The following is a 27,803-nucleotide window of genomic DNA, read 5'->3' as shown; positions in this document are numbered from 1 at the left end:
GTGAGCTCTGTGTGAAGTGTCTAATACCCCAAACCAGATTAAAATCCTTTCAGCTGGACTTGCCCCGACTCCAGGGGCTTTTGGAGCAATCCGGCGTGGGATGTTGTGCGAGGCCGCCGAGCGAGCGCGGCTGTACCCCAGCATCTCTATAGTAACACAGTGTTTGTTGGCAGCAGAGCAGCTTCCTGCAATCTGCTCCCAGCCTGGGTGTCCCTGAGGAGTTGGGGGGGGAAGGAAAAAAATGTTTTGGCCACTTAGCATCACGTGATACTATTTTTTTTTGTTTTGTACCCCATATATTTGGTGAGGAAAAATGGATGCTTTTTTAAAGGAAATCCTTGAGCCGTCAGAGCAGGACACATTTGACCACTTGACACGGATGGAAACACCTTCTGTCAACATCTACAGGGCCCTGTGCGCAGGTAAGGGGTGCTCGGGGCTGGGGGTGCCCTGTGCCAAGGTGATGGGCAGGCTACTGCCAAGGGCAGGGCTAAGGTGGGGAAAGCCGAGTTGGCCACTTGCTGGGAGCTTGTGGCTATGTTGTGCTGAATTTGAACTTTTAAGGCTATGTTTGAGCTTGTTGGTTAGTTCTGCTGGGTGTGCTGGGGTCAGTGGTCACTGTGCATGTCCTCCAGGACTGGGGGAAGAATTGGGTTCACCCCGGATCTTTGCAGCTCACAGGGAAGTCAAGAGTTACCCTCCTTGGGAGGCGTGTGGTGCATTCCCTGGAATATCTGAAAACACTGGGCTTTTGTTATGAGCAGGTCAACAGAAAACAGTGTGGCTCATTTAAATTGCCTGTGGCAGGTTGCTTCCTCAGGTGTAAACTCCCTCCTCACTGATCCCCAGCAACTGAGAGTGATTAGTGGCTAATTACAGCCGTTAGTGGCTCTTTTCAGACTGGCTGCTAAGGCTTCACTGCCAGTGCAATGTCACGCTGGTGCTGAGGGCCAGGGAGAAGTCTTTGCAGCAGGTAACATAAAAATTATTTTCTGTGTAGCCTGGTGTGATACATGTCGCATGAACATGGTGATCATTAAACTTGACTTTGTTTTAAGCAGCCTCTGCAGAGGCATAAGGGTCAAGGGTGTGTAAGGTGCACACTTTCACATAAGAAGCAAACAAGTGATGATGTAGGAAGGTTCTTGGCTTGCATTTCTCTGGACCTTTTCTGCTTTCTTGCAGTTATGTGTTTACATGTACCTGGTACATCACTACCTGCTCTTGTGACTTTTAGCTGCGGGTGAGGACGTGCCTTGGCACGGGCTCTGTGAGTGCAGGTTGCTCTGTAGGCTCCAAGGTGCAGGTGGAGGAGAGGTGCTCCTACAGCTCGGGGGGCCTGGGGCTGGAGGTGACCCTCCCTGGGCCACAGCCTTGGAGTGAGATCTCCGATCGGTGACTCGCTTTAGCTCTCAACACCTTCCTATAATGGTTTCTGCCATCTTTCTGGGTAATGAATCCTGTGTGTCATCTCCCACTGCGTGTGTGCAACCTCTCTGTGCTAGCTGCAAAAGCAGGATCACTGCCCTGCTTGTTTTCCAAGCAGGGGTTTGCAGCACAAGGGCATTTCCAGCTGGAGAGCTTGATGTTCTGGATTAAAAAACTAGGTGCTATTTCTCTGTCTGCAGGCTAATGGGTATGCAGTTGCTCTGTATAGCTGTACTCTCTCGTTAATTCACAAATAGCCAGGGTGTTTTTTTTGTGCGGGCCTTTCAAATAGTCTCAAGAGGATACAAACAAAAAAAAAGTATGAAATACCTGGATAATGGTGCTTAGATGACCCATGATTGTCATCTTGCTGTAGGACTGGGAGCTGGCTTGGTGCCTGCGTGTCTTGGGACAGCAAGCTTCTCTGTGCCACCTCTGTAAAATGGGAGCAGCAGTATTTCTGCCCCTGTGCATTGTGCAGTTAGATACCCAGAGAGAGGCAAATTGTTCAGGGAGCAGTAATCAGCTCCTGGGTGGCTGCAGGTGACTGTCCCTGGGCGGTGTGCTGTGCTGGGGTGCTCCCGTACCAGCTGGCAAGGTGTCACCTCTGGGACGCTGCGGTGGTCCGGCATCCCTCTGCGCACCCCTCGCAGCGGTCGGGGCGACGGAGCAGGGAGCCCCGGGGTGCTGAGCCTGCACGGCTGCTATCGGGCTGAAGCCACCCCAACTGGCTGATCGTGTGATCCCTGCCCGGTGGTTTGGGAGTCCCTGCCTTGCTCTGCCGGGCCTCGGGGTTGTGAGGGACTTGCCATGCTGAAGGGGATCCGTCGTTTTTCATCGGCGCTAGTGTGTGACCCCAGAACCCTGTGGGCTCCCCCAGGCTGGGGTTCAGGGAGGGTTCAGGCTGTCCCGAAGCCAAACAACTTGCTGAGGTGCAGTCCTGCTCCAGACATCTTGAGGTGGGTGGGACTGGCTCCCTCTTGGCCACTTTTTCCCCCTGGTTCCTGCAGCTCCGTCCATGCACCAGCCTGCAGAGGTTTCTGTTGCCATCCAGGTTGGAAGGGTTACAACATGTCAGGCTGTGGACAGCAGAAATGCTGCTGCGGGGAAAGGATGCTCTTTGTGGCTCTGCTAGTTTTCACTTGGTGAGGTTGGGCTACTTTACAACCCTGCTTTATGGGTGGGGATCACGGCTGCTCCACTTGTAGCTTTTATTTTGCAGACATGCTTTGTCCCAAGGGATGAGGTGTGTTTCTCGGGGAGCTGCTTTTTTTACTCAACTCCACCAAGTTTTGCTGGGGTCACTGGTCAGCAGTGTTGGAGGAGACAAATGGCATGTGCTGTGTGGAGATGGATGGGCAGATGTATATGTTATGCATTTGGAGCCCTGCCCAGGGGAACATGGAAAGCAGATGTTGGACCAGTGACCTGCAGGATAAGCCATGGGCCCTTGCTTCCTCCTGTGCCTCTGTGGTCTGGCTTAGACAGAGCTGGAGTTACTCTGTGGAGGCTCAGGCAAGTTCAGCACAGCCCTGGCTGGTTTGGCTGAAAGGAGTGTCTGTTCATTTTAAAGTTCAGATAGCAGACAAACAGATCCAAAAGTCATGTTAAATAGGAATTGAAGCACGATCAAGAAATTGAGATGTTCTGACTTCTTTTCCCAATTCTTAAAATAGCCCAGGGGCTGCTCTAAGTTTTCCTGGGGTGAGCATGGGCCGGCTGGCAGCAACTGGGATGTTGGGTGCTCCTCTGATAGTCTGTCCTGCCCATCCAGACCCATCCCCACTCACTCACTAGACACCAGTTGGGACCAACATTGGTTATCTGGATTTAGCATCTGGTCCTTCTCCATCTACCCCTAGAGCTGGACAAAAGTTAAGGGTTTAGGTCAAATCCTTCAGACCCAAAGAAAGATCCAAGTGGGTGAGATCCTTAGCTGGGCTCCTCAAATTTTCCTGACTTCGCCTAGCAAGGGAGCAGCAGATACTGGACTTTTTTCCTTTCTACGGTCCTCTGCGGTGTCACCTAGTGCTTGCTCAGTCGCCCGTGACCGCTGAGCAGTAGGGTAGCATCTTGCTCTGGACTAACGAAGGTGCCGATGCCGCGGGCTGGGCTGCGCGGTGCCGGGGCGCGCCGGCAGCGTTTCTGTGGCTGTGCGTGGTGTTTGCCCACAGGACAGCAGTGCCTGCTTTTGCTGCTGCCCCGAGAGCCCCGGGCGGGCGGGTGTCAGGGCAAGGGACCAGCGGTGGCCCCAGCGTGTGCCAAAATGGGAGCGCAGCCGGGGTCTGCCGGCTGCTGCGGAATAGTGCTGGGTTTTGGGGTCTGGACTGCCTTCCTTTGCCGACCTCAGGGCACGAATGGAGCCAGGAGGAGGAGCTGGTAAAACTGGGCAAAGAACTGTTTCCTTCCCCAAAACATGAGATTTAGCCACTCCAAGTGTGCAGGGGCTTTGGGCGTGCTCGCAGCCCAGCTGGGTTGGTGCTGGTGTGGGGCAGCGGGGGTCCCAGCGTGGGGGGATGTTCCTGCTCTGGCTCCAGGCTGCAGCTCGGATGTGGCAAAGGGATGTTTTGCTGCAGGATGGGGAAGTGTCTGTGTGAGCTTGCTAGCTTTCTGCAGCCTGAAGTTTCTTTGCTCCTTAAAAGAAAAAAAAAAAAAATTATTCTATCTTGCTCAGAGATCCTGCTTACTGTTAAATTTACAAAGGGCTTTGATAATGCATGGCTGAAGAGAGAAGACAAAAAAATTACTACAGGAAAGGCATGATCAGTTTTGCTGAGAAGGAAAACTTAGTAGTACTGGAGTGATTTCTTTTCTTTTTTTTTTTTTTTGTTTTGTTTTTATTTCTGGAGTAAGGAACAGCACTATTGTGAAATACACGCTGGAGAGGATATTTTGAGGGACTTGTGCCTTTCCTGCTCTAAACCATATGTGCAGCTGGAACAGCTTCAGCCCTGGCTAACTTTCAGGGTGGATTAGGAAAACTAATTGGATGCAAATGCCCTGATTTGGCACCTCTGAATAAGGAGTATCTGAAGTCCAGTGGGTGAATTGGGGAGCTAAATGCCTCTTGTATAGGGCTGAGGCCCCCGGGTGATGGACTGGATGTGGCTGGTGGTTCAAAAGGGGCTTGACTCTGGAAACCAAGTGTCTCAGAAGGGGCTTAACCTTTTGCTAAGGAAACTCCAACTTGGGGTGTGTCATGGTTGGCAACACAAATCTCTGGATGCTTTTGGAAATAATGGTCTGTACTTTCATTTGAGGGTGCCTCTTTTTTTTCTTTTGGAATCGACCAGTTTTATGAAGTGTTTATCTGAAACTTCCTTTTCTTACCATCTCAGGGAAAGGGCAGCCTTGTGGGGCACTTGCTATAGCAACTTCTTGCTTCTGTTTTTGGCTTTTACCCTCTTACTTTGCACCTCTGGGAAGACTGTTTTGATTCTCACTTTCAATTTCAATGAAATGGAGATAATGAGAGAAGCAAGCAGAGGGTGGTGTAAGGCTGAGCAGAGCACTGCAGAGGGCTGAGCTGGTCTCCAGGGACAGCTATGCAGAAATTGAAAGTAATATTTTCTTGATCACAGCTTAGGAAAAAACGCTTTAAGTGATTAATTCAGTGATGAACACTTGTATTCCTGAAGAAACTTGTGTTAAATTGTGTCTGAGCTTCTTTGGTGTTTGTTTCCCTTGGAAATCATATCAAAACCTTCCCTGCAGGAATGTGTGAGGAATGCAGGAAACTTGCAAGCAAATACTTTGGGGATACTTCTAGAGAAGCAGTGCACAATTTTAACTGTGGATGACTGATCAGAAGGCTTCAATGTGAGAGCACGTGTGTCCTGCTGGGACCTCTGTCCCAGCTGAGCCGCTGCCTGGTGGCCCCTGTCACTCCAGATCAGCCCAGGGCTGAGTCCTGCTGATAGAGCAGCTTATGTGCAGCAACTCATCTGCAGAAAAGGATTGACAGTTTCCCTGACAAGTTGCTCTAGAAATCACCACAAAGCTCTTCAGATAATTTTGGATGTGCTCCTTATATTTACTCTGCACTGCTGGCCAGCTTTAGCAGCGCATCCTCCAAGTCTGTGGGTATGTCTGGGGAGTGTGTGAACACGCTTAACATCTATCCGTGACCTTCTCATCTAGGTTCATCTCATGACCTTCAGGCTTACATCTTCCCCCCCCCCCCCCCATCCATGTGTTTCCACAGCTTTCAGAAAGTTGCTGCCATCAGAAGGGCACAAAAAGGTGGTTGTACAGCTCCAAAACTGTGGAGGTGGTGTGCACCAAGTTAGTGTGTCCTGATTCACAGAAGCCTGTGAAGGTCTCTTTGGGATGAAGTATGTTCTTTGTGCTCTTCTGAGCAAGACCAGTGTCTAATCTCCAGTTTGTGCCTAATTGTGGTTAGAAGCAATGCTGAGTGGCATTGAATTAGTAACCAACTGCCTAAAAGCTTGACCACATGTCGCTAAAGTGGTTGGGTATTTAGTCAATGGCATCAAGTGTGCTTTGGGTTTTTTCATGGGGATCAGAGCTGTGAAAGATGGTCCTCAGAGCTGGGCGCCAAGCGAGCCCTAGTCAAAGCCAGAACTGGTTCCTGTAGGAGAACAGGGGATCCACTGATAACAGGAAAGTTTGTATTTGTAGAAAGTCATGAGATTTCGGCAGCTCTGTGTGCATGGTTACCAAGCCAAAGGCAAGAGAAAGGTAAAAAGAACAGGCAGACCTTGTGTCCTGAGAAAGAACTTGGTTTGACTTGTCATGGCTTGTTTGTAGGACTCGGTGAGGGCTGATTTCCCTTTTGATGAGATGTCATCTAAAAATGGGGATAATGTCTTGTGCTGAGCGAAACTGTTGATTGACAGAAGGTTATCCCAGGTGGCAGATATGGAAAGGGTCACACAATTGATGACATTTAGTGCTCTGACTCTTTCCTTGTTGTTAGTGCTGTTCACAGCTTCATTTGTTAAAACTGACAAAACTGACTTCCCAGCTCTGGGTCACAAAGGAAAGGTTTTGTTAGAGAAGGGTTGCTCAAACACAAAAGCCGGCTTTCTTAGGAGAGTCCTGCTATGCTCCTGTGACATTCCTGAGGGATATATAGGCCTGTATTTTGCCTTTTAAGATAGATAAATTGTTCTGTGGTGTGTGGCATCCACCAGCTCTGCTCAGGTCAGGGGCTTGTGAATAAATAGGAAAATGAAGTAATCAGGAGGCTGCTTCAAGTGACCTCAACTGCTTGGGTCATTTCAGGAGGCTCCCAATAAGACACAAACCCCACCATAACTCAGCAGCCACAACTACTTGTGGGATTTTTTCTTTCCTGGACTTGTAAAACCTTTATCCTCATGTGCAGACTGCTGCTCCAACAGAAGCGTTGCAGGTTCTGTGGTAGGGGGAAGCTGTGGTGGGATGTATGGGGGAAACGAAAACAGAAACAACAATCTTCTGTAGCTAAACCACTTCAGAAAGTCATTTGAGTAAATGAATTTGACCGTCCACATGGATAAAGCGAGCAACCCATGTGCAAAAGAGGTCTTGCTGCTCATACACGCTGACCCTCTTCTGAGTTATATTTGGTGGTGGGTCCGTGCAGGGTTTCCTTTTATGCCCTTGCCTTTGTTATGCTCTTGTTTGTTGTTCAGGAGAGAGAGACTTGGGGAGTTCTGTCTCGGGTCATCCTGGGTTTCCTAAGGGCAGGCTGGGGGGATGTTCTCTTCCCCTGGAAGATTAGTTGTACGAACCTGGTATTTCTGCTCTCAAGGCTAATTTGGCTGGACACTGAACGTTCCCGCCTCACATTTTTAGCATGGCAGGCAGGCGTCACAGCCTTGCAGCATCTTCCTGCTAAGCACAGATGCTATTTCAGCCCCTGGCTCGCATTGCATGTTGCATCCAGAACAGCTCGTGGCCAGAAAGGCGCGTACACACACCCTGCTCCTCCTGAACGGCATCTCCGGGGAACGCGGGGCGCGTCCTGGAAGCGCGCTGGGCTCTCAGAACACGCACGTTTAAGGTAGTTGGGTGGCGAGACGAGCTTCTCTGTCCACTCCTGCTCCATTTCAAAGGGCCAGTTTGCTCATGAAGGGCTGGGGTTTGCAACCCTGGGGCCAGCAGAGCCAAAAGCAGGGCTTGGACATCCATTGGAGCAAGGATTTTTGCGTACAAAGCAATACTGCTGGCTTGGAGCTGCGGAGATATTTGGGCAGTGACGTGTCCTGTGGGGCTCCAGCTGGAGTGAAATGCTGCTCAGTGCGAGGCAGCCCGGGGCCATGTGAAACCCCAGCCAGGAGCGAAGGATTGGGGGAGCACCTCTGGGCAGCACGGCCACGCAGAGCCCTGTGGCAGCCGGGCTGCGCTTGCGGCGTGGGGGTTGCCTCTCGGGCTGGCAGAGCAGCTCGGTTGCTAATCGGTGGAGCTGGCTGGGAAATGTTTTCCTGTGCTAAGGAGACTTTAATGAGAGCATGAAAACAAACAGCGCAAATTTTCCATTTTGAGAGAGAATTTTAACTGAAAGGCAAAGTCTTCTCTTTGCTTGCCTGATCAGGTTTTTGATACAAAGTGGGTGTTTTTCCAGTTGGAGTTTTTCATCTTGTCAAAAAGTTAGCAAGTCTGAAAAGCAGATTTATTCCAGCAAAATAGTTTCAAGCTGAAGCTTTTTTTCCTCCAAACTCATTTTCAGCCAGCTCAACTCATTATTGCTGTTGAGATTGGACGGTGCCTGATCTGAATGTGTTTGTACAAAAAATCTTTTCTCCATGATTAAAGAGCAGGATGTTAGTTAAAGCAGGAAAAGCATAAAGCAGAAGAGTCTCCATCATCAGAATTATTAAAAATCTGACCAGACAGTCCTGAGCAACCTGCGGCTGCTGACCCTGCCATGAGGAGGCAGGGTGGAGTAGATGATCTCCTGAGGTGCCTCCAGTCTCAACAGTTCTATGAACCACTGCATTAAAGCAATGTAGCAATGTGCTTTAAGACTTAGGGGCTGCCCTGTGAAAGGGAAGTACTGGAAACCACAGAGGCTTGACCTTTTGCTTGGTGAAATTCCTTCTGGCCACTGCTAGAGGTGGTGCCTTGCAAGCACAGCTCCTTACTTCCAAAGCGGTCTGGAAAAAGTGGATGATCATGCAGTGAGGTCAGAAGTGCTGCAGATATTGGGCTCTGTTAGCTAAATGCAGCCCTCGCTCCAAATTTCTTCCAGGATGGCTAGGCAGGGAAGAGAGGAGAAAGCCTGGTTGAAAGCTTTGTCTCCCGCTTCTAGCCCCAGAGGTGTAGAGAATCTGATTTTTGTGGCTGCCTTGGTCTTCCAGGAAATCCATGGAAGATCTCCATCCTTTGGTCCTCACCTGCTGGAAACTGCACAGCTACAGTTCCCTCTTTGAGGTGACTTTATATCCCGGTGCCTTGACCAGCAGGCAGGTTGCTCGAAGCTGGGCCACGTGCCGCAGCTCAGCCCGCTGCCTGGGCACCAGCCCGTCTCGGTGGGTGCAGGACCACAGAGCACCCCGTGCTGCCACCTTTAGTGCCACGTCCTGAGCGTGTGACAACAGCAGCCCGCACGGCTGAAGGGCTGTTGCTGACTGACAGGGATGGAAGGGCTCCCCTCAGGGAATCGTGGCCTCTCCCACAGCCCCGATAGGAGTGAGCAGGTATGGTCCTGGCCCTCAGACCGGGCTGCTGGGTGAAAAAGGAGATGGTTTTTGTGTTAACTCTTGATCTCATCTTCTCTGTTCCGCATCCAAGTGAGAAACCCTTCAGTCAGAAATGGGGATGTCTATCCAGCAGCCACTCACAAGCTGCTAGTGAGGACTTGCCGGGGTAATATTTGAGCTGCTGATGAATCATTCAGTGTGAACGATTTCAGCTCTCCTCATCAAGCTGTCCTTGAGTGCTTCAGCCAGCATAGGGACCTCCACTGGGGTTATCAAGCTTGGAGTCTGGGTCTAAGCCACCCTGGGAGTCTTGTACCATCCTTTTTAGATTGCTCCACACGTGTGTTGTCTTTTACTCTGGTGCTTTGCTGAGTCATGTCTCGGTAAATGGGAAATATGAGCCTTCCCTGAGTAATCTGCTTCCTCTCTGAAACTCTGTCGGGACTACAGATAACAAAATAGAGAGGATGGTGCAGGGAGGGGGAGAAAGTGGGAGCCCAGAGAATCCTTCTTGTTCCTGTGGGGTGCAGAAACAGCCACCCACCCAGAAATGATCAGGTGAACATTATGGCTGTTTTACATGACAAAAAGGCACCACTGACCAGCTGGGTGGACCCCCTGGCATTGCTAGGTACTTCTGCGGTGTGCTTCAGAGATGTAGAATACACATGACCCCATCTGGGAATTTTGTCACAGGAAAGGTGGTCTGGATGTAAATGGCCAGATAGAGCTAACTGTGGTTGTGGCCTTAGATAACTGAGTGAGCATCAGTAGAAATTACTCTTCAGCAGTTAATGTTGGCTGCCAGCAGGATCTTGCCTATCAAGTTAAGTTTACTGCAGAGGCTAATAGCACAGTAATTAAGGTAAAACAAATATTAGCCTAAAGCTGTGCCTGTAACTTGAATCACATAGCTCTACTTTTGATGTGAGGCTTGATTGGAAAACCTTATGTTTAATTTGTGTTGCATTAGTCTGATGGCAGCTGGTTTTGTGGGCTGGGTGTGAGCCAGATCTGCTGCTGTCATAAAGCTCTGGCTCCACTAATGCAGCGCTGATTTATGCTGGGTGAGGATCTGGGCCAAGTCTCCTTGCTGTGTTGCTATAACCTGTATTGTTCAGGCATTTTCTGGGGTGTTGTTTGAGGACAACTGAATAGTGAGGAGGCACAAAATACTTTTTTCCTTCCCGTGGGTCAGTATTTTTATTCTTTTTCTGTGTCAAGCCAGGCCTGTCTGTAAATGAGGCCAGATCTGTGCCTGGATTTGAATTTTTGTTGTGCTTCAGCATCTCCCTGTACCTGTCTCTGTTAAATGTGGGAGCAAACACCTGGGGCAGAGAAAATACCTGCGTTCACTGTAACCAAAATGTACTGGGTTGTCACGTAGGACACAGATGCAGAGATGCTCTGGGTGGGCAGCTCTCAGGGAAGGAGATAGAAAGGACCTCTGGGAGCAGCAGTGCGTGCCCTGGGGCTTGCTGCTCTTCGCAGCAGCAGCAGTTTCATCACTGCTATTTGCTACCTAAGAAATGCAGACTGACGTCAGCTCTAGCTGTGCCCGAGACTCTCCTTATGCAGCCTTGCCTGCTTGTGTGACAGCTTCTTCAGCCTTGGCAGAGCCAGGCTTCACAAGATGATGAGCAAGCCTGAGGTTTGCAAACATCCTTCTGAGCTCGGGTCTGAGCTGTTTCTCTGGATGGGAGTGGAATTCAGGGGAACATCCTAGTCTTCAACCCCACCTCAGCTTTGTGCTCAGCCTCCAGATTCAGACCCATAGCCCTGATGTTATCTCAACCCCTTGGCTTATCCTGGACTTCAACTCTGCTCTGGGTACTGCACATGGTGTAGATTTTCTGGAGGCAGCGGATGGTTTGGTGCATGACCCCATTTGTGTGCTGTTGGATGATGACACTAAGTGGACTGCTAGGGAGTATTTTGGCCACGGTGATTGAGATCCCAGCCTGGAGAGCTACCTGTGAGGTGCTGGTCTCTACCTGGATTTTGGCTTTTGGCTTGCCTTGTGTCAAGTTTTGTCTGGGGCTTCAAACCCATGGAGAGAGGGCAAGTGGTGTGTTGCGAGGGGCAAGCCCTCACTGAGAAAATCTTCTTTCCCTTATATTTAAGTCCTTAACCTGAGTGCAGTGCCTTTGCAGCACTTCTCTGCTGTGGGAATAACGTGAACTTTTGACTCTTTCTGACTAATACTTAAAGCTGCTATCCCTCCCTGCCTGTGCTGCCAGCCTGGTTTCTCTCCATTCATTTTTGTGATTTCATCTGATCCTAGATCCAGTCCTTGCTGTGTGTAGAGTAACCATGGTGTGTTTTAACCACTGGGTTTTTTACTGTTTGTATGAGTACCAGAGGTGTTGGAGCTGTGGCAGGATACCTGGGAGGGCGTTGCAGGTGACTGCATGTTGTAGCCTCCCTGAAGCAAACTAACTTTGTATAATTGTGCCCCTTGTGCAAGAGGAGCCCTGCGATGTGGCTGTGACAGCAGGAAGCTTGGTGTTTGCTGCCTAAATATTGACCTGATTATTTGGGGAAGGTTTGAAGGAGTCTGCACTGCTAGCTCGGAGCTGCTGGGGTCTTGTGCACAAGCTGTGCTCGGGGCTGGCACCCTTGGTGGGACAGGACCCATGTCTGCTCTACTCTGGTTACAAGACTTGGAGCATCTCCACTGAGGTGCACGGAACCCCTGCAGAAGAGACTGGGTGTGTCTGCTGGAGAAATCTGGATGAAAGATATTGCATTGAACTCGTTCATATTACAGTGAAAAATGACCATCCTTTCAGGGACAGAATGTCTAATGTCTTAGGAAAGCAATTACTAGGAAAAATGTGGTCATTACTTGTACATGGTAGCACGGAATCTACTCAGATGTTCTGTGCTGTCAGACACCTGAGGTAGAAACAGCAGGGTGATGCTGGAGAAAGAAAGCTCGTTATGTCAGCTTGTTGCTGATTAAACGGAAGAGTGAAATTTGGAGCTGGGAGGTTTCTCTGGAAAACTTTCCAAAGCGTGGCCTTTGGATGTCAGAAATAAGGCATCCCTTGATTGGTCACAGGGTGGCCTTACTCTTCAGTGTGCACCTTGCCACGATGTGTCCTGGTGCTCTCCCTGCCCTGGTGCTTCTGGGTTACCAGCCAGAGCACTTGGGAAGGTGCCATGGCATTCCTGGGGGATTAATTTGGAGACAATGTGAGAAAGTATAGCCCCAAATGATTTGAAAGCCACAAACACCAGGATTTATAGTGGGGTTTTAAGGAAACCTACCGCAGAAGTGTCCCATGCCTGTGTCATAGCATGTTGATGGAGGAAAGAAATGCAGGAAAACTATGAAAGCTCCAACTTTGTATGTTGTTCTGTACATAGGGAATAGCATCTCTGACTTCTCTGGGAAGGTTCATATGGGTGAAATGACATGTATGATTAAGCTTTTTGGAAGATCCAGCTCACAACAAGGTTTTCAGCATTGCTTAGTCAGTGTGAGCTGTGGGAGTCTTGCTGCAAGAGTCATTAAAACAGAAGCGGCACTAAAATAACTCTCCAGGCCAGTCCACTTCCAGACAAAATAACGCTGACTCACAAAGTGTAGCTCAAACTATATGGTCTTTGCAAATGTATGCACACATAAACACAAATCCTGGCTCTTACTCAATCTGTAGTGTAGAACATCCCGCAGGTTTTCCAAGGGAGTTGCTCTAGCTGTGACTTAAGGTGTATGGCTCTACTGCAGTGGGTTTATTTTCATTACCAAGGTGTTTACAAACATCAAAAGTGAAGTGGGGACTATGAGGGACTGCAATGTATAGGATAACACTGGTGTGTTTTTAACACAACTTGAGTTAAGGGGAAACATTGATATAAGCCCCCCCGACTGCTGGGTCAGTCAGGTGAGGTGAGGGGTAGCAGGTGGGGAAATGCAGCTTGGGAGGATGCTTGTGTTGGGACAGATTTGTCACTGTGGCCTCAGGAAAGGGCCTGCCTGAGCTTGCTGTGGGGTGGCAATGGTGGTGGCTCTTCCCTGGTAGAACTGGGTGGTGTGGGAGGGTGAGGAGCCTCCCTTGAGGCAGCTTTCTTCACGCTGAGTCCCAAGCTGGAGTCTCCTCCTGGGTGAAGCCCACTGCACTGGTCCAACCAGTTGTGGAAAGAGACTCCAGAGAAGCCTGGCTGGAGAGGAGAACACCGAGGAGCCTCTGTTTCTGCAGAGGTTTTGAAGACTCTTATGTCCATCAGTGCTTTGAGAGCTCTGGAGCAGCACTCGCTGCTGTCTCGGCAGTAGCCATCTCTGCTTTGCGGTGGCCACAGTTCAGTTTCTCGAGCCTGCAGCTCCTCTGGAAGGTGCCGTAGGAGGTCAGAGATGTGGAGACATGATGCTGGCTGGGTCCCTTCCCTGCCACAACCAGGCATGCCTTAATGTTGGGCACCGAGTGGGTTGTTGGTACACTTCTGATTTGTTCTACCTCTTAGTGGAAATCTGTATCGTGTTTTGTCTTTGAAAATAAATCTAATAGGTTTCCTTTGAAAGGTGCTTTTGGGAAGCAAAAAGTCTGACTTGATTGCACTAACATGCTTGTATGCTTGTAAGCATATTTGTAAATATGCTTGTAAGCATATTTGTAAATATGCTCACGTGTATTTACATACACACATACAGAAAGTGTGGATAACAGTGCCAATTGTTCTGAAAATCCGTTTCTGGTAAAGGATTCTGTGGATGAAAAATGTTGCCTGGCTTTCCTGTTTGGTCCCTGAGGTTCAGTGTGCAACTGCAACGTTCCCAGACAGTCAGTGCGTGTATTCATGGAACTTTGTAGGGCTTGCTATTCCCTCCATTCACATTGCACTAATTAGGTAGGTTGCGTGTTGGGCTAATCAGCTGTGAATGCTGCTGTATGGTAGCCTGGTGTTACAGCATGCAAAAGATGAATGTGAATTCCTTGCACTCATTCCTCACAGCCCTGTGCTTTGTGCACTTTCCCCAAGCAATAAAATAGTGTGCTGTATTTCAGGGGTATTGAATTTTGGATGGGGATAGATACTGCAGGACTGCAGTATCTGAGTATTTGTTCCCCTTCCCTAGTGCACAGCTTAGCCTGATAAAGGCACCGAAGGCAAATAAAAAATAGGAGGAAGTTATTCACTTCTTGTTTGGGGCTGCAAGGGGTTAACTGCTGCCTGAGCTCATAGACCAGTGTTATGGAAGCCGAGTAATCTGGGATTTATTAGGGAAACTCAAACTGGGATTTAAGAGAGCTCCAACCGTAGGAAAGTTTTCCTGGAGGTTTGAAGCGAGTTTTCTTCATGCTAAGCACTGATTTGAAGTGGCAATGCCAGAATTTCTTGCAGTGGCCTCTGGGAAGCAAAGGGCGAACAGGCTGATCTGTTTGAACCATCCCACCAGCTTAGCATGTCATTTTTATTGTTCTGTTGTGTCTCCCTTGCCCAGGCTGACAAAGCGCCCGTTGTTTCTCCCGGCATGGCTGGCTTCCTCCTCCGCACCCTGGGGAGGCTGCAGCCGCTGTCTGGTCGGGATCTTGTTCCCGGTGGAAAGGAGGTTAAGTCCTCCCTGAGGATGCACAGTGCCCCAAAGGGATCGGGGTGTAAAACTGGTTGGAGAGATGGCTTATGGGCAGATGTCGGGGACCTGAAAGGACTCCTCTTGCTTTTGGGAGGAGGTGGCTTTTCTCTACATCTGGGCTTCTTTACAGAGGTCATCAAGAGTTAAAAGTGAATTGGTGTCCATGAAAAAAAGCCTGTGAGGCTGGAGAAATAAAGCATATGAAACTGTGGAGAGGGCAGCTGGGGAGGACTGGGTGGTGCTGGAGCAAGCTGTGCCCAGTGCCTTGGGGAAACGGGAGCTGATGCTCAGTCCCAGTGTGGCTGGGACCAGTTGCCTCTCTAAAATGCCTCTCAGCTGTGCCTGCGGATGAGCACTGTGGTTTTACTTTCCTCCCTCGGAGTCTCACAGCTAACTGGGAAAATATTATTCTGCCAACTCCTCTGCTGCTCCCCTGATGGGAGGTTCTCGTGCACCCTCCAGCCAGCATGAGCTGGGCTGCTCTCACGATCTGCCCCCCCGCCCCGTGCTCCGTGGGATTATGTGCTTTCTGCTGGCACTGGGGTTTGTGTGTCACACTCAGTGCTCAGTGCAGGAGAATGGTGTTTTTATTTCTGTGTGTCTTCAGCTTTTTGTACCATGGCTGTCCTAAAACGCCCTTACTGCCCTGGCCGTGTGCTATATATGTTCGGGAAGGGGAAAATGTGGTGGATCTCCACATGAACTTGGAAGGTCTTTTTCTCCCCTTGCTGCTGAGTGGGGGAGGCGGGGAAATGCCTGTAAGCAGCAGGAGTTGCACCATGCCCTGGTGTTAATGGGACTTCCACCCTATAAGTGGTGGCTGCTGGCTCAGGGTTGAGTTTATCCGGCGTTTTGCTTGCGGGGAGGCATTGCTGTCTTGCCAATGATGGATGTTGTCTCTTCCCGGTCCCGACTGCCTTCCAGACTTTGGCTGCCTTCAGGAAACAAGCTCTTCCTATCATCTGTGGGCAGAAAGTGCCTTGGGGATGCGAGGAGCTTCAGGATGAGCAGTTCAGTGGGGTCTGTGCCAAACTCTTACAGTCTTTGAGGTATCAGGGGTTGAGGGGAGGGGCAGGTAGCAGGCATATCCATGTGCCTTTATGAACTTGGAGGAATCTCTGCTTTTGCCAAAATGAGATGGAGAAGATCTCTGGTGTGTTGTATAGGTGCCTGGTCCACAGTTGCTTGTGTGTTTGGTTGTTTCTGGGCTGGTCCAAGCCCTGTGGGCACAGGTGCAGGAAAAAATTTGGGATAAAACTGCTGTGTAATGCTGCCATAACGAAAGTGCTGAGGAGTGTCCTCGGCCCTGTTGGGAACAGCACCGACAAAGCAACAGCACATGTGTCCTGGTCCTTGGTGGGACAGGACCATGTGCATGGAGGGGGAGCTGGGGTGGGCTCAGTGCTTCTCTTGGCGATGGCTGAAGCTGGATACCCATCCGGGATGGTGAGTCCAAGGTAACTGCCCCGATTCCCAGGCTGTGGCTTGAAACATGGTATTTTTGGCTGGATGCAAGATGGTGAGGCTGGAGATCCTCTGCAGCGTGGGTGTGGGAGCTGCCGTCCCCTTTGCGAGAGGGGATGCGTTCAGCAACTGGCTTCCTGCAGTGTTTGCAGCACCTCCAGGCATTGGTGCAGCTGCGCGAGCCCCGGTTCCTGGTGGGGCCCCTCCGGGCTCTGCCCCTCTGGCTGCTGCGTGCAGCGAGGGCTTCTTGGGGGTAAAGGTTTTGGGGGGGGCCACGGCAGCAGGGGGTCAGGGGACAGATGCAGAGCCACATATGAACATCTTGTTCTTTGCATCCTACTTCATCTGTCGCTTTGGAGTGCGGGCCATTGCGTCTCCGAGGGGAAAAAAATGCCCAGAAATTCCACAGACCCTTCAATATCGTTTCTGTTTTACAGCAAGACAAAAAAGATCCCTTTGTGTGAGGGCTGAAAGAAATAGCCCAGTCCCACAGCCTCCCCAAAATCTTAATGTCAACTATTTGCCTCCTTGTGTTTTCACATAAACAAGCGCTTTCTCCTGAATGTCTGTGCTCTGGCTGTTCCCCCAGCTCGGTGTTCCCCCAGCTCCGTGGTGCCTGTGGGACGGACAGCCCAGCCCCCTCGTCCAGCTCCCAGCCAGGGTGATGCTGATGGAGGGGTGCAGGGCTAGCCAGGGGGGATGTGGGCCAGAGAGTGGCAAGAAAGGCAACTAAAGCTGGGATTGGAAAGAAGTGATCAGTTTGTGCTGCTTTTAATTCAAGGGACTGAGAGCAGGGGCCAAGCTCCTGCTTACAGATCTGATCAGAACCACAGGGAGGCTCGTGAGCTCTCCCTGTTTACACCAGCCTGGCCCAGTATCTTGTTCTGCTCTTACCAGGGCATCGCTCATCCTGATTCGGGGTTAGATGTTCCCCTGGTTTAAATGACTGTCAAATTAATAGCACTACACGGATTGCAGCAGCTGAGAAACCGCCCCTTCTATTTTAGTTGCCATTTGCGTATACACACTGGAGTGTCTCGGGTGTAACGCTGAAGACTCTATCCTGGAGTCCACCTCTTTTTTTTTTTTTTTTTTTTTCCCCCCCCGTGATGTTCCCTTTCCTTTTATAAAAATCAAAATTAGAAGTGAAAAAAGGACCATCATCTAGTGTCTGCAAAGTAAGATGAATTAGACTAAAACACGAGTGCCAGCAGCGTTCCAGCAGTTATTGTTCATTGAGCTGTGCCACACACGTGTCCTGCTCCGTGTTCCTGTTCTCGACTGTGTAACCTGATATATCTCTGGGCACATTGTAAAACATGTGAAACTCCGGGGGGGGACGGGGGGGTGGAATTCAGTGCCTACAAACTGCTGCTGCTGTGGAAACCCCAGTTTTTGTTTCTTTTATGTTCCACTGTCAGTTTTTAGAACTCGGGGGTGGAAGTTGGTCTCAATAGCGAGTGTGGATCCTGGGGCTAGGGCAGTGCTTGCGAAGGCAGATCTGGAATGGGGGGAGGTGGTGGAGGGGATGTGACCTACATGGGTTCAGGCCTTACTGTCTTGCCCCAACACCCATCTGGAAGTATATGGGGTGACGTGATGGTACCTCCTGGCCTGGGGCAGGATCTTGGCTAATTGCTCTTGGGCCAGCATAGTTTACCCCATGGTGCAATTTCCAGTGGATCCAAAGCCCCCTGAAGGCAATGGATGGGCACTTGTCAACTCCACCTGATGTTAGATCAAGCCCATCCTGGAATAAACCGAAACAAAACACTTCTCAAGCTATTTGTTTCTTCTATTGGCTTTTCACTGTGGCCCTAGCACCCAGGCAGGGTTTCTCCCCTTCCCTGGGATCCACCATGGGGATCCTGAATTCCCAAATCTGCCTTGCTGCCCCTTCTGCTGACCTCTTCCTCCTTCAGCCCTGTCAGGGTCTGTGATTATCTCGTTCCGTCTTCATCGCACAGCTTCCCAGTTCACATGTATGGGGAGGAGTTTGGATTGGAAGCAGTTCATGGAGAACTTCAAACAGTAAAATCAGATGAATGAATGAATAAAGGGTAGTTTTGTTGCGCTTATCCTTTCATCAGCTTTATTTGGTTCACAGCAGTTCGTTTAGCAATTGCTGTTCCATCTGGCTTCTTGCTGAGGGTCAAATTAAAATCCTGCTGAAGATGAAAGAAAACTGCTGTTGAGTTGTATAGGACTTTTAAGGTCTGAAGTTGACTTCTGGCAGAGTAGCACTCATTTCTCTTCATGTTTCTTAAATTGAGAGCTTGGAAAACCTTTGGACAGGAACCTTGGAGGCAGGAAATTCCTGTCCCAAGGATCCCTCAGCAGTGCAGGCTAAGCTAAGATTGTAAAATAGAGCATTAAGGTATACCCAATGGTGTTTGTCAGCTTTTTCTGAGGAATGGATGTAGTCCCCCAACCTCCCCAGGACATGGGTAAGAAGAAGGGACATCAGCTGCTGATATCTTCCCAACTTAGTTCAGCAGTCTTCAGTGCTATGTTTCTATGTGCCTGTAGAAAAAGAGATGTTCCAGTGCAAATGAAAAATCCCATGTCAGTGGAAAACTTCCATCCCAAGCCCACTGCAGACAAGACCCTTTCCACCGACTTGGGTGTCCTGGGGACTGGCCTTGTGCTGCAGGAACGCATCTGCCTGCAAGCTGCTCGGGAGGGATGTGCTGCACGGGTTCCCATGTCCAGAGTGAACCAAGGGCCGTGTCTTCTCCGTCCCAGCCTTTGGAGATGTCTGCTCCTGCAGGCCAGCGAGCCCCAGCCAAGAATATGGGAACCACATGGCCAAAGCCAAATGAATGGGAACCAGAGGTTGGGGGCCCAGAGCCTGTCAGCAGGGCTGGCTTAAAAACAAATGAAAGAACAGAGGAAAAAATAGTTCTAATTATTGTGAACTTTTAAAAACACAAAATAAAAGCTTATTATTTCACAGAGTTCCCTTTGCAGCATGTAATTTCATTTCCCTGCATTTGCTTTTACTGCTTGCTCCGGGTGCTGTCAGAACAACTTGATTTATAAGCGACAGCTTTGGCTATTTTTCAGGCGAGTCTCTCTAAATATAAGAGTGTGAAAACTGTCCCGCTGCCAGCAACTCTTAGAATTAAAACTCACATGAGTTGTAGCATGAAGCAAATTGCTGGGTGCATTATGACTTAAATGTCTTTCATAAAAAGCAACCCCCCCCTTCCTTTCTCTGGGAATAATTTTCCCTTTTATTACACAGAATAACTCAACCTGTAGTTGGAGAAAATAAAATAAAACAAGCAGTGGCTGTTACCTTACTCTTTCCCTGCTACCGGCTCCCTTGTGTGCTATCAGTAGAGAGTTGTAGATCACAAGGGAGAAGTTTATCGACCAAGGGTTTTAGGAACAGAGCTTTGTCTAAGGTTTTCTTCTCATCCTGGAGAGGTAAAGAAAATGAGCAAAATGAAGCATATCAAAATGGCAGGTATACAGCATAGCCTGCTAATTTTAAGTGAATTGATAATAACATCTGCAAACTAGGGAAAGCCTTAACTGACAGCCTGAATAAAACTTAGCATGTGATTTAATATTCTGGTTAATAAAGAAAAGCTGTGTTCACTGCATGATGTTACTTCTGTGTGTGTCTGAACACAATCTCCTTTTTGCCTGTGGAAGTGCCTGGCTTTGGTGCTGTTGTTTGCATGAAGTTAGAGAGGAATTTGGACCTTTGACTGTCAATGTCCTGAAACGCAGAAGCATTTGATTTGGATTTAAAGTTGGCCACATGTGTCCCCATTCTCACAGGAATTGTAGTTCTTGTTGGCGATTTCTGTGCTGAAGTTCTGGTATTGCTCGTTTTCATTCAGTGTCTCAAAAGGATCATTGTTTGAGAGGGGTCTTTTAAACTCTGCTCTCTGAAGCGTGCTGCTCTGGTATCCAAACAACCTGAATCTGATTTAATAGCCTGGTTATGAGCAGGCTGGAGGCTTGTGCTGCCAAACCAGTGGGAAGTGACTTGAGTGGGTCTGTGGCTCTGGTCGGGCTGCTGCCGATCCAGCAAAGCTGGGTAGAGGTGGCAACTTCTTCTGTACAAAGGAGGCTTTTTGATTTGATTTTTGGACTTGTATGTATTTGCAAACGCTAGGCTGCATCTCGGAAACGCTGCTTCTCTGTAGTGCTTGTGGGTGAAGGTGGTGAGCCTTTGTATGGCTGTGGGAGAGGTATGAGGCACTCTCCTCCCCTGCTACCCCGTGTTCTGCTGTAAGGAACTATGGCAGCTCCCACCCGGGCGAGCCCAGAGAGAGCTCTTGGCTTTCAAACTTGGTCACGAGTTGACCCAGAGGGTCTGGAGGACGTTGTGCAGTGAATTCCCTCTACAGTAACTTGAAGGATATAAAAAAAACCAGCTGCAGCCATGGCCCTATGTCTGTGGCAAGTGGACAATCAGGAGCTGGGTCTTTGTTGTGGGGGAGAAGAATGGAAACAGATCTCTTGATCTTAAACTTTATCAGAATCTCAGAGTTTAAGAGGATTTCCAAAGATTAGAACTACATTGCCCCTGTGAAGTGGCCTGGCAGACTCTCCAGAGCAGGTTGGAGAGGTTTTAACATTGAGTGGTTTGCAAAGGTCTGCCAGACAATAAATTTCCAGGAAGAATGGTCGCAGGTGTAAAATCAGCATCCTTGTAAAACACACACTGTACACACATGTGTCTTGAACCTAGGGCTGTCTTCAGAGAAATTCCACTTCACATTAAGATGAAAGTCTGGTCGGGTATGAGTTAGGAAGGTAAAGCTGGATCTGAAACTGCGCATGCCTTGCAAGCCCGAACAGGTTAACCTTATCTGTTACAGAGGATGGCAGGTCTTTACTCACCACGAATAGTAGATGTGCTACTTGTCCCCTGTGCGAAAGGGAGCTGCTCAGCACAGTCTACCCCATGAGCAAGACAGAGCCCCCAGCACTGCACATCTGGTCGTAGGCTGCCGCTGCCTGCCAGGCTGGAGGGGCAATGCTGGAGGGTTGCCCGTGGCTCAGGAGAGTTAGGTCAGTCTCCTGAGTTATTCCCGTTTAGATACCGTTCCATTGATGATAGTAAAAAAAAAAAAAAAAAATCAAATTTGATCAATGCTGCTTTTGTGGATGGCGTTTTCAAAAACACTGACTCCTGCTGAAGGTAATAGGAAATTTCTGGGTTGGATGAGTTTTATTTCAGGAGGAAAATGTTAAGCTAACACAGGGTGTTTTTACAGCCCCATTCCAGATATTACATCCTTCAAGGCCCTCTTTGGAAAGCCTCCAGGTGGGAGGATTTTTTTTTTTGGTTTTACATTCCAGGGCCAGCACTTTTAAGGGAGCATGAAGTTCAATACTGTAAAGCTGAATTTTTCAGGAATGTCTGTACACTGTAGGGGCCTGGCTCTCATCACAGGTGCTTTCAGCTGTCCCAAATGAAAAGCAGTACTAAGCTGGCTTTATAGTTGCACCTTAGCAGGTGAGGTGCCCTGATGCTCCTGGTCTTGTAATTGTTGGGTTTTACCATTGTCTGATCTTGCTACTTCAGTCAGGTTCTGTCTTTATATTTGGCATTGGATATTTATCCCAGGGAAGGGAATCAGTAAATTCAGGTGTGTATGGAATTTGATACCTAACAAAAGTACAGGATGGGATGTGGATGGAGAGCCTCCCACAACATGACCGCCTCTTCTCACAGGGCACCTACTGCCAGGGATGGACAGCAAGAGCAGATGGTGAAGAATGTGAGGTAGAAGCAGAGATGGGAAAGGGATGTGTGGTTTGGGGTGGTGGGAGGGGGAAAATCCTGGCACTCACGGCTGCAGGGAGCAGCTGGGTTGGTGATTGTGCTTTATGCAAGGAGCCTCCTCTCCCAGGGGTTGGTGTGCGGCTGCGCTGGTGGCTTGTGGCAGTGGAAGACGTGTGCCGTGGTCACAGCTGCATCGGGTGGTGCCTGGCAGGCCAGAGCTGGTGCTGAGCTGGTCCCTGTTATCAAGGTGCACTGTGGTAGGGTCAGGCTTGTCACTGGAAACCACAGTCTGGAGGGAATGTGAAAATCCCACCGTGGTGCTCCCCGGTGCATGCCCGGTGAGATCCTGAGCTGGCGTTGGGACGGGAGAGGGGTGTGTTGGAGCACTTCCCATTGGAGCAGTTCAGGAGCAGACATCTCGGTGTGGACAGCTTCAGAGAAACCCCAGACAGGGTTTGCAGAAGCAAAAAAGTGGCAGGCAGTAATTCTGTCACTGCAGTGGAAGGGAAGTCAACCCAATTCTGGTCTGGAAAGCCTTTACCAGGACAGTCCTGGAGACAGGTCTCACTAGCAGGCGCTTATGAAGCAAAGGAGCTGATATACTGAGAGAATTCCCAGAGATGTTGTGGAGTCTTTTCTCCCTGAGCTCTGAAATCAGTTCCAGGCCAGTAGCCAAGCACGAGCTGTAAATAACAAACGGTGGCTGATGATCCCATCTCATTTTGTTCTGAGATGTTGTCAGCTCTGGGCTTTCCCTTGGCATCCTCTCTCCAGAGCTTTGCATTCCCATCTTTAGCTCCCAGTGCTCTTGTGGCATCTGGCTGGGTCCTGTCATGCTGTTGCTGTGGACTTGGTGTGAAGGAGTCGCTTCTGTGGTGGCCTCCAAAGGGACATAATGGAGGGAAAAGCTGATGCATCCAGGCTCTGTGGTCAGGATAATGTTTGTGTCTTCTCTCCCTGAGGCTCCTCTTGTCATTGCTGGTTTGGGAAGGGCTAGAGATAAGGTCAGAGGAGAAATGTCTGGGATTTGCATCAGCCGCTGTCTCAGCACTCCAACATGGGTAACTGGGAAGGCAGATCTTGTGACCTAATCTGAGGTTCTTTGCCTCCAGGCACCCACAGCTACACAGGAAAATTCACCTGGTGAGTATCCAAACTTTATCCTGTCACCTCATCAAATATCTAAACTGGGGTTGCTGTCCATCACACTGCTTTTTTTTTTTTTTTTTTCCCCCCCCTCACCATTAAAGAAATTCTAAACCCCTTTTATTGCCCTGTGAGATACTGCTGTAGCAATTAGGCAACACAGCTGAGCCCAGGGCCCTTTTGAAACCCCTGCCTACATGAATATCACATAAGTATCCATATTTATCCGGGATCAAAATAATTCTGTGCAAACACTGAAATATTAGGAGACGCGCCTGATGCGTGCACGTGTCATCTTGCCCCGAACTCGTGAGCTTAGCTCGCCTCTTCCCATCAGGAACTCTTTGAGCTGGAACATCTGGCTTGATGCAGCAAAGGTAAATGTTCCAATGAAAACACCAGGCATGCGAGTGAGAGGTGTGGGCTGGAGCCACATCTCTGCACCATAACCCTTGTCCTTCCCTATTCCACCACCTCATTGTGCTCATTCCTTGCCTTTCCATTGCACAATTGATTGTTTGGGTGAGGGACTCAGCTGGATCTTTTTGTTTGCTCTGCAAAACGTTCAGCACATTTTGTTTTACGGCTACATGCAGAAACAGCTCACCATCTCCTTACTGCGTGGTCCTCACCTACGTGAAGCTCGTGTTGGCTTTGTTAGGAGCTGGTGCTGCTGGTTTGGCTGTGACCCTCGCTGTCACCGTCCCCGACCCCCTGGCACCCATCTCTCATCTGTTTGGGTCTGGTCTGGGAACAGGCCAGGGGGGTTTCGCTGTACCTCTGGGGTGCACGGCATTTTCCATGGGCTTTGTTACCACTGAATTAAATTTACAGCTCAGCCCCGTGTGGTGGCTGGGTGCCCGGGTTTCACTCGGTATGTTTATTCATTTTACAAAGACCTGAGCTGCAGCCTATAAAAGTGGGGAAAAGGGCTCCAGATCAGCTCTTTTTGTGCTTTGCTAGTGCTGTTTGGTGCCTGATCCTGCTGTTTTATCCACCGGGTTGCAGTGCTTTAGCTGGCACGTATGCCTGCTTGCCGTCGTGCCCGCGTGGCCTCTGTGGTGGCAGCTCGGAGCAGCTCCCGCCGTGCTGCTCCCCTCTGCTGAGGCTGGGGCTGCCCCCACATCCATCCCGGTGCTCTGGAGCACGGCCTGACCCAGAACTCCCTAGTCATCAGAAACCCTTGGAAAATAGTTGAATTGTCCTTTAACAAGATATTTTTTTTAACCCTCTTGTAGTAGATTTTGCTACCCATTAACCTGATGAGCTAAATTGTAAAACAGTTCTGTAACAAGGGTTAAAAACTCCAAGTAGTGAGTCAGGACAAGCATTTGAAGAGACATGGACTATCTCAGCTTGTCAAAATAAACATTTCGTTTAAGCACAGAGTGTGCCACTGTCTGAAAGCTCATAATTTAAAACCAGACTTTTTTTGGTTTGGTTTTTCCTGATCGTAAAGCTGTGTGTGTGTACAGCGTAGGTACAGAACGGCATAACTTTACAGCAATATGACTGCAGCAAAACTTTTTTGGTATGGAAACTTTTTTTCAGAAAACACGTCAGGCTGTTTCTATTTATAAACTTCGGGAAGAGCCCGGGCTGTGTGTTGGCCTGTCATCCCCGTACGCCGCTACCCTGCTGCCGGGCCGCCAGCTCGTGCTTCCCGGGGTTGTCCTGGCGGGATGTGCTGATGGGGAGGACGGCTGGCTCCTTCTAGAGAGCAGGGTTCACGCAGGGGAAGGGAGCAAAGCCCCAGTGTGTGCCCGTGGGTGTTTTCAGGGCCGGGGCAGGGCGTGGGGCACAGCCGGTGTCACAGCGAAGTGCCAAGGCTTTGCCCACCTGGAGCACGGACAGAGGCTGCAGGAGCAGTGGCCGTGGTGCAGGGTCTCGGGAGCCTGCGGGATGTGGCTCAGGGCAGAAACCACTGAAAATACATTTTTCCTCCCTTCTTCCGTCCATACAACTTTAGCAACAGATAATCTGAACCAGCGTGCTTCTTCAAATGCTCTCATATCTCTCAAACTCGGACCTCTGAGCTTTTTGTTTTCGATTTCTGCCAGGAGCTCATGGTGGAACCTTGGGAGCGATGCTTGCAGCTCTGTCCCTGCATGTCCCCATCTGAACGCCCAAGGTCAGCATGCTTTTCTGGTGAGGACCCTGGGTATCACAGCTGAAAATCAGAGCCCTAACAAACCCCAGTGTGTTTCTGTTCTGGGTGTTTCCCTGACACACATAGCTTGGTCACAAAGGACTGACACTCTGCAGGAGAGAAGGGGAGAAAAGAGGTAGAATTATTCCCGATTTAAAAAAGAAAATAAAATAGGGCACAACGAGAGGTAAGGACCAGGCTTTCTGCCTGCACCTGACTGATTTAGGAAGAGGGGAGTTGTGTGTGTTGTGGGCAGGCTTGTACATCCCACCTGAAGCAGCACCTTCCTCTGTGCTCCTGGCTCAGCCGAGCTTGGGGAGGGTTAACCAAGGCCTGCTGTGCTCTCCAGGGACATCAGGTGAACAGGGCTGTGGAGGTGACAAATATTTTTTGGCCTCTACTTCATGTGTAAAATGGTTCGTAAAGCATCTAAGGAATAAGATTCAACATCATTTTGTGGACTGGACTTTCCACATCTGTAAACCAAATAGCCTTGCTCTCTGATAGGACCGTGTTCTGCCTCTGCTGCTCTCCACAGCAGCCACTCCTTGTCCTTGCCTCTTCTGAGGGCAGCTGGGTCACCCCACCTCCTCCCCTTAGGACTTCTGTGCTCACCATGCGTGAGGGACTCTCAAACTCTAAGTATGGATACCTTAAGCAAAAACGTGATTGCAGGACGATTGCTCCAGCTCTGTTCTTCATTCTTTTCTTGCATGCGGGCTGCTGTTCGGAGCTTGCTACAGACCAGTTTTAAATATGCTGCGGCGTGGAAGTTCAACCCTTTGACAGCAACAAATCTTCAGGGAGCCTTTATCAGCAGGACTTTCCTACCGTCTTATCCTATCTGTTTGTGCTAAGCAGGATTGTATTTTACTACTTTGACTATCTAGTCATAGAATCATAGAATACCAGGTTGGAAGGGACCCCAGGGATCATACGGTCCAACCTTTCTTGGCAAAAGCATGGTCTAGACAAGATGGCCCAGCACTCTGAAGTCATAATTAAATGTTGCATTAGGCAAAGTTAGTGAAAAGTAAAATATTTGAGACTGAAAACTCTGCTTTTGTGCTGTGTAACTCTTAAAGGACTAATGACATCTGAGTGAAAACAAGCTAGTTTTATGAAAAGCCTTGTATCTAAAAATACTAATACCAATAATATTTTCCAAGATCTATTTGAATGCATCTTCCTTTTCTGTGTGATTTTTTTTTTTTTTTTTTCCTCTCCTTGGATTTTCTGCTTTGAAGCTTCCCTTGGACAGACATCTTCCCAAGTAGGCTCAGTCTAATCCCTCCAGCCATTTCTACCAACCTTGTGGCTTTGTGTTTGAGGTGCAAGACTTGAGTGATTGAGGGGTTTAAGGCAGAAAACTGAGACTGGGAAGATCTTAAGTGTGGTCTCGTCCTGCTGTGTGCTATCTTGGCCATTGGTCAGTGCTGCGGAAATGAGAACTGCTGATATTTTCCCCCCTTTTTTTTTTTTCTTTCTTTCCCACTGTGCTTCTTTATGTAATACCTTCTGCAGCTCCTCCTTGGTCAGTGCGCCCTGTGCTCAAGTATAGAAATAAAGGCACAGAGGCTAGAAATGATGGACACCTGTATTTCTTGCACGGGTTATCTGAATCTTGATGCAGAGTAGCTACCTGGTGTGGCACTGCTGTCCCTTAGTGCTGCCTGGCCCTCCATGGCCATAGCAAAGCCATCACTGATCCTAGCCATGGTCTTTGGCTCCAAAGAGCATCCTTGGTGTCACCAAAGGCATCCCTCTTGCTAAACTTTCCCAGAGAGGGAAGAAGCCAGGAGGTCGCTGGCTGTGCTCTCATGGTGTCTGTTTCTTGGGTTCCAGAGTATGTGCTGCCCTCAGCCAACCTGGGTCTGCCCAGCCACCTCATCCAGTGCCATCACCCCTGGCCTGCCTACACCACTCACACGGCCCCCGTCGTCAAGATGTTCGTTGAGCAGGATGAGCGGAGGAAGGCTGCATCCAACCTCCCAGCAGAGACAGAGCCGAGCAGAGAGCCTCAAGAAGCTGGTTTTGAGGAGAAAACCCAAGTGCTGTCAGAGCTGAGCAGAGGTAGCAGCACTCCCGGGACTGGGAAGGCCCCTGTAGGAAGGTCTGGGGCTGAGAGCAGTTTGCCATCACCAACTGTTTGCAATAGGGTTATTTTTGCAAGAAAATCTCCCTTCTATGTGCTACCACGTAGCTCCCTGCCATGTTCCAACAAGAAGAAATGATCTGTCTGCAGCGAGAAACAAAGAAAAGAAAAAGAAGATGCCCTCAAGTGTTTGCATGTGTAGTTTAATGCACCCTTGAAAACAGCATTTAACTTTTTGACTTTTCTGCTAAAAGCCCCATTTGAATGAAAGCAGACATGCACAAAAGGTGGTGCATTTTGTGCTTGTCTGCTCTCAGGTCTGGAGGAAACTGTAACCTCTTCCTAGTGAACTTGCTTCAGGTACATCACTAGCTTCTGCTTTGCTTCTTGGAAGTGCCCCACGAAGGGTGCCGCGCAGAGGCACGGCGTGGGGATGCGGATGCCAGCACGCCCACGCAGCCCGGCGCGCACACAGGGCACCGTTCTCTGCTCTCCTGCAGCTTGTGACCCCCGCGGGCGTTGCTGCTGAGGGCCAGCGG

At 49.5% G+C, this 27,803-nt stretch overlaps 1 protein-coding gene across 1 annotated transcript; it reads left to right on the top strand.

Moving 5' to 3' along the window:
- Nucleotides 1–232: 232 nt before the first annotated feature.
- CDRT4 (CMT1A duplicated region transcript 4) lies at nucleotides 233–27,403 on the top strand. Its single transcript, XM_033000298.2, has 2 exons — nucleotides 233–422; nucleotides 27,015–27,403. Exons 1-2 carry the CDS (start codon nucleotides 314–316, stop codon nucleotides 27,401–27,403), a joined length of 498 nt encoding a protein of 165 aa, XP_032856189.2. The 5' UTR covers nucleotides 233–313.
- Nucleotides 27,404–27,803: the final 400 nt, after the last annotated feature.

The sequence above is a fragment of the Tyto alba genome, unplaced genomic scaffold, assembly GCF_018691265.1.
Source record: "Tyto alba isolate M040663 unplaced genomic scaffold, T.alba_DEE_v4.0 Super-Scaffold_39, whole genome shotgun sequence".
Taxonomy (NCBI): domain Eukaryota; kingdom Metazoa; phylum Chordata; class Aves; order Strigiformes; family Tytonidae; genus Tyto; species Tyto alba.
The sequence above is the reverse complement of the archived record's forward strand: the minus strand, read 5'-3'. Positions and strand labels throughout refer to the sequence as shown.

Bases quoted from the DNA above. Each gene is read 5' to 3' on its own strand.
- CDRT4 (XM_033000298.2), top strand. From the start codon at position 314: ATGGATGCTTTTTTAAAGGAAATCCTTGAGCCGTCAGAGCAGGACACA. The intron at 423-27,014 runs GTAAGGGGTGCT...CTTGGGTTCCAG, and splicing joins CTACAGGGCCCTGTGCGCAG to AGTATGTGCTGCCCTCAGCC.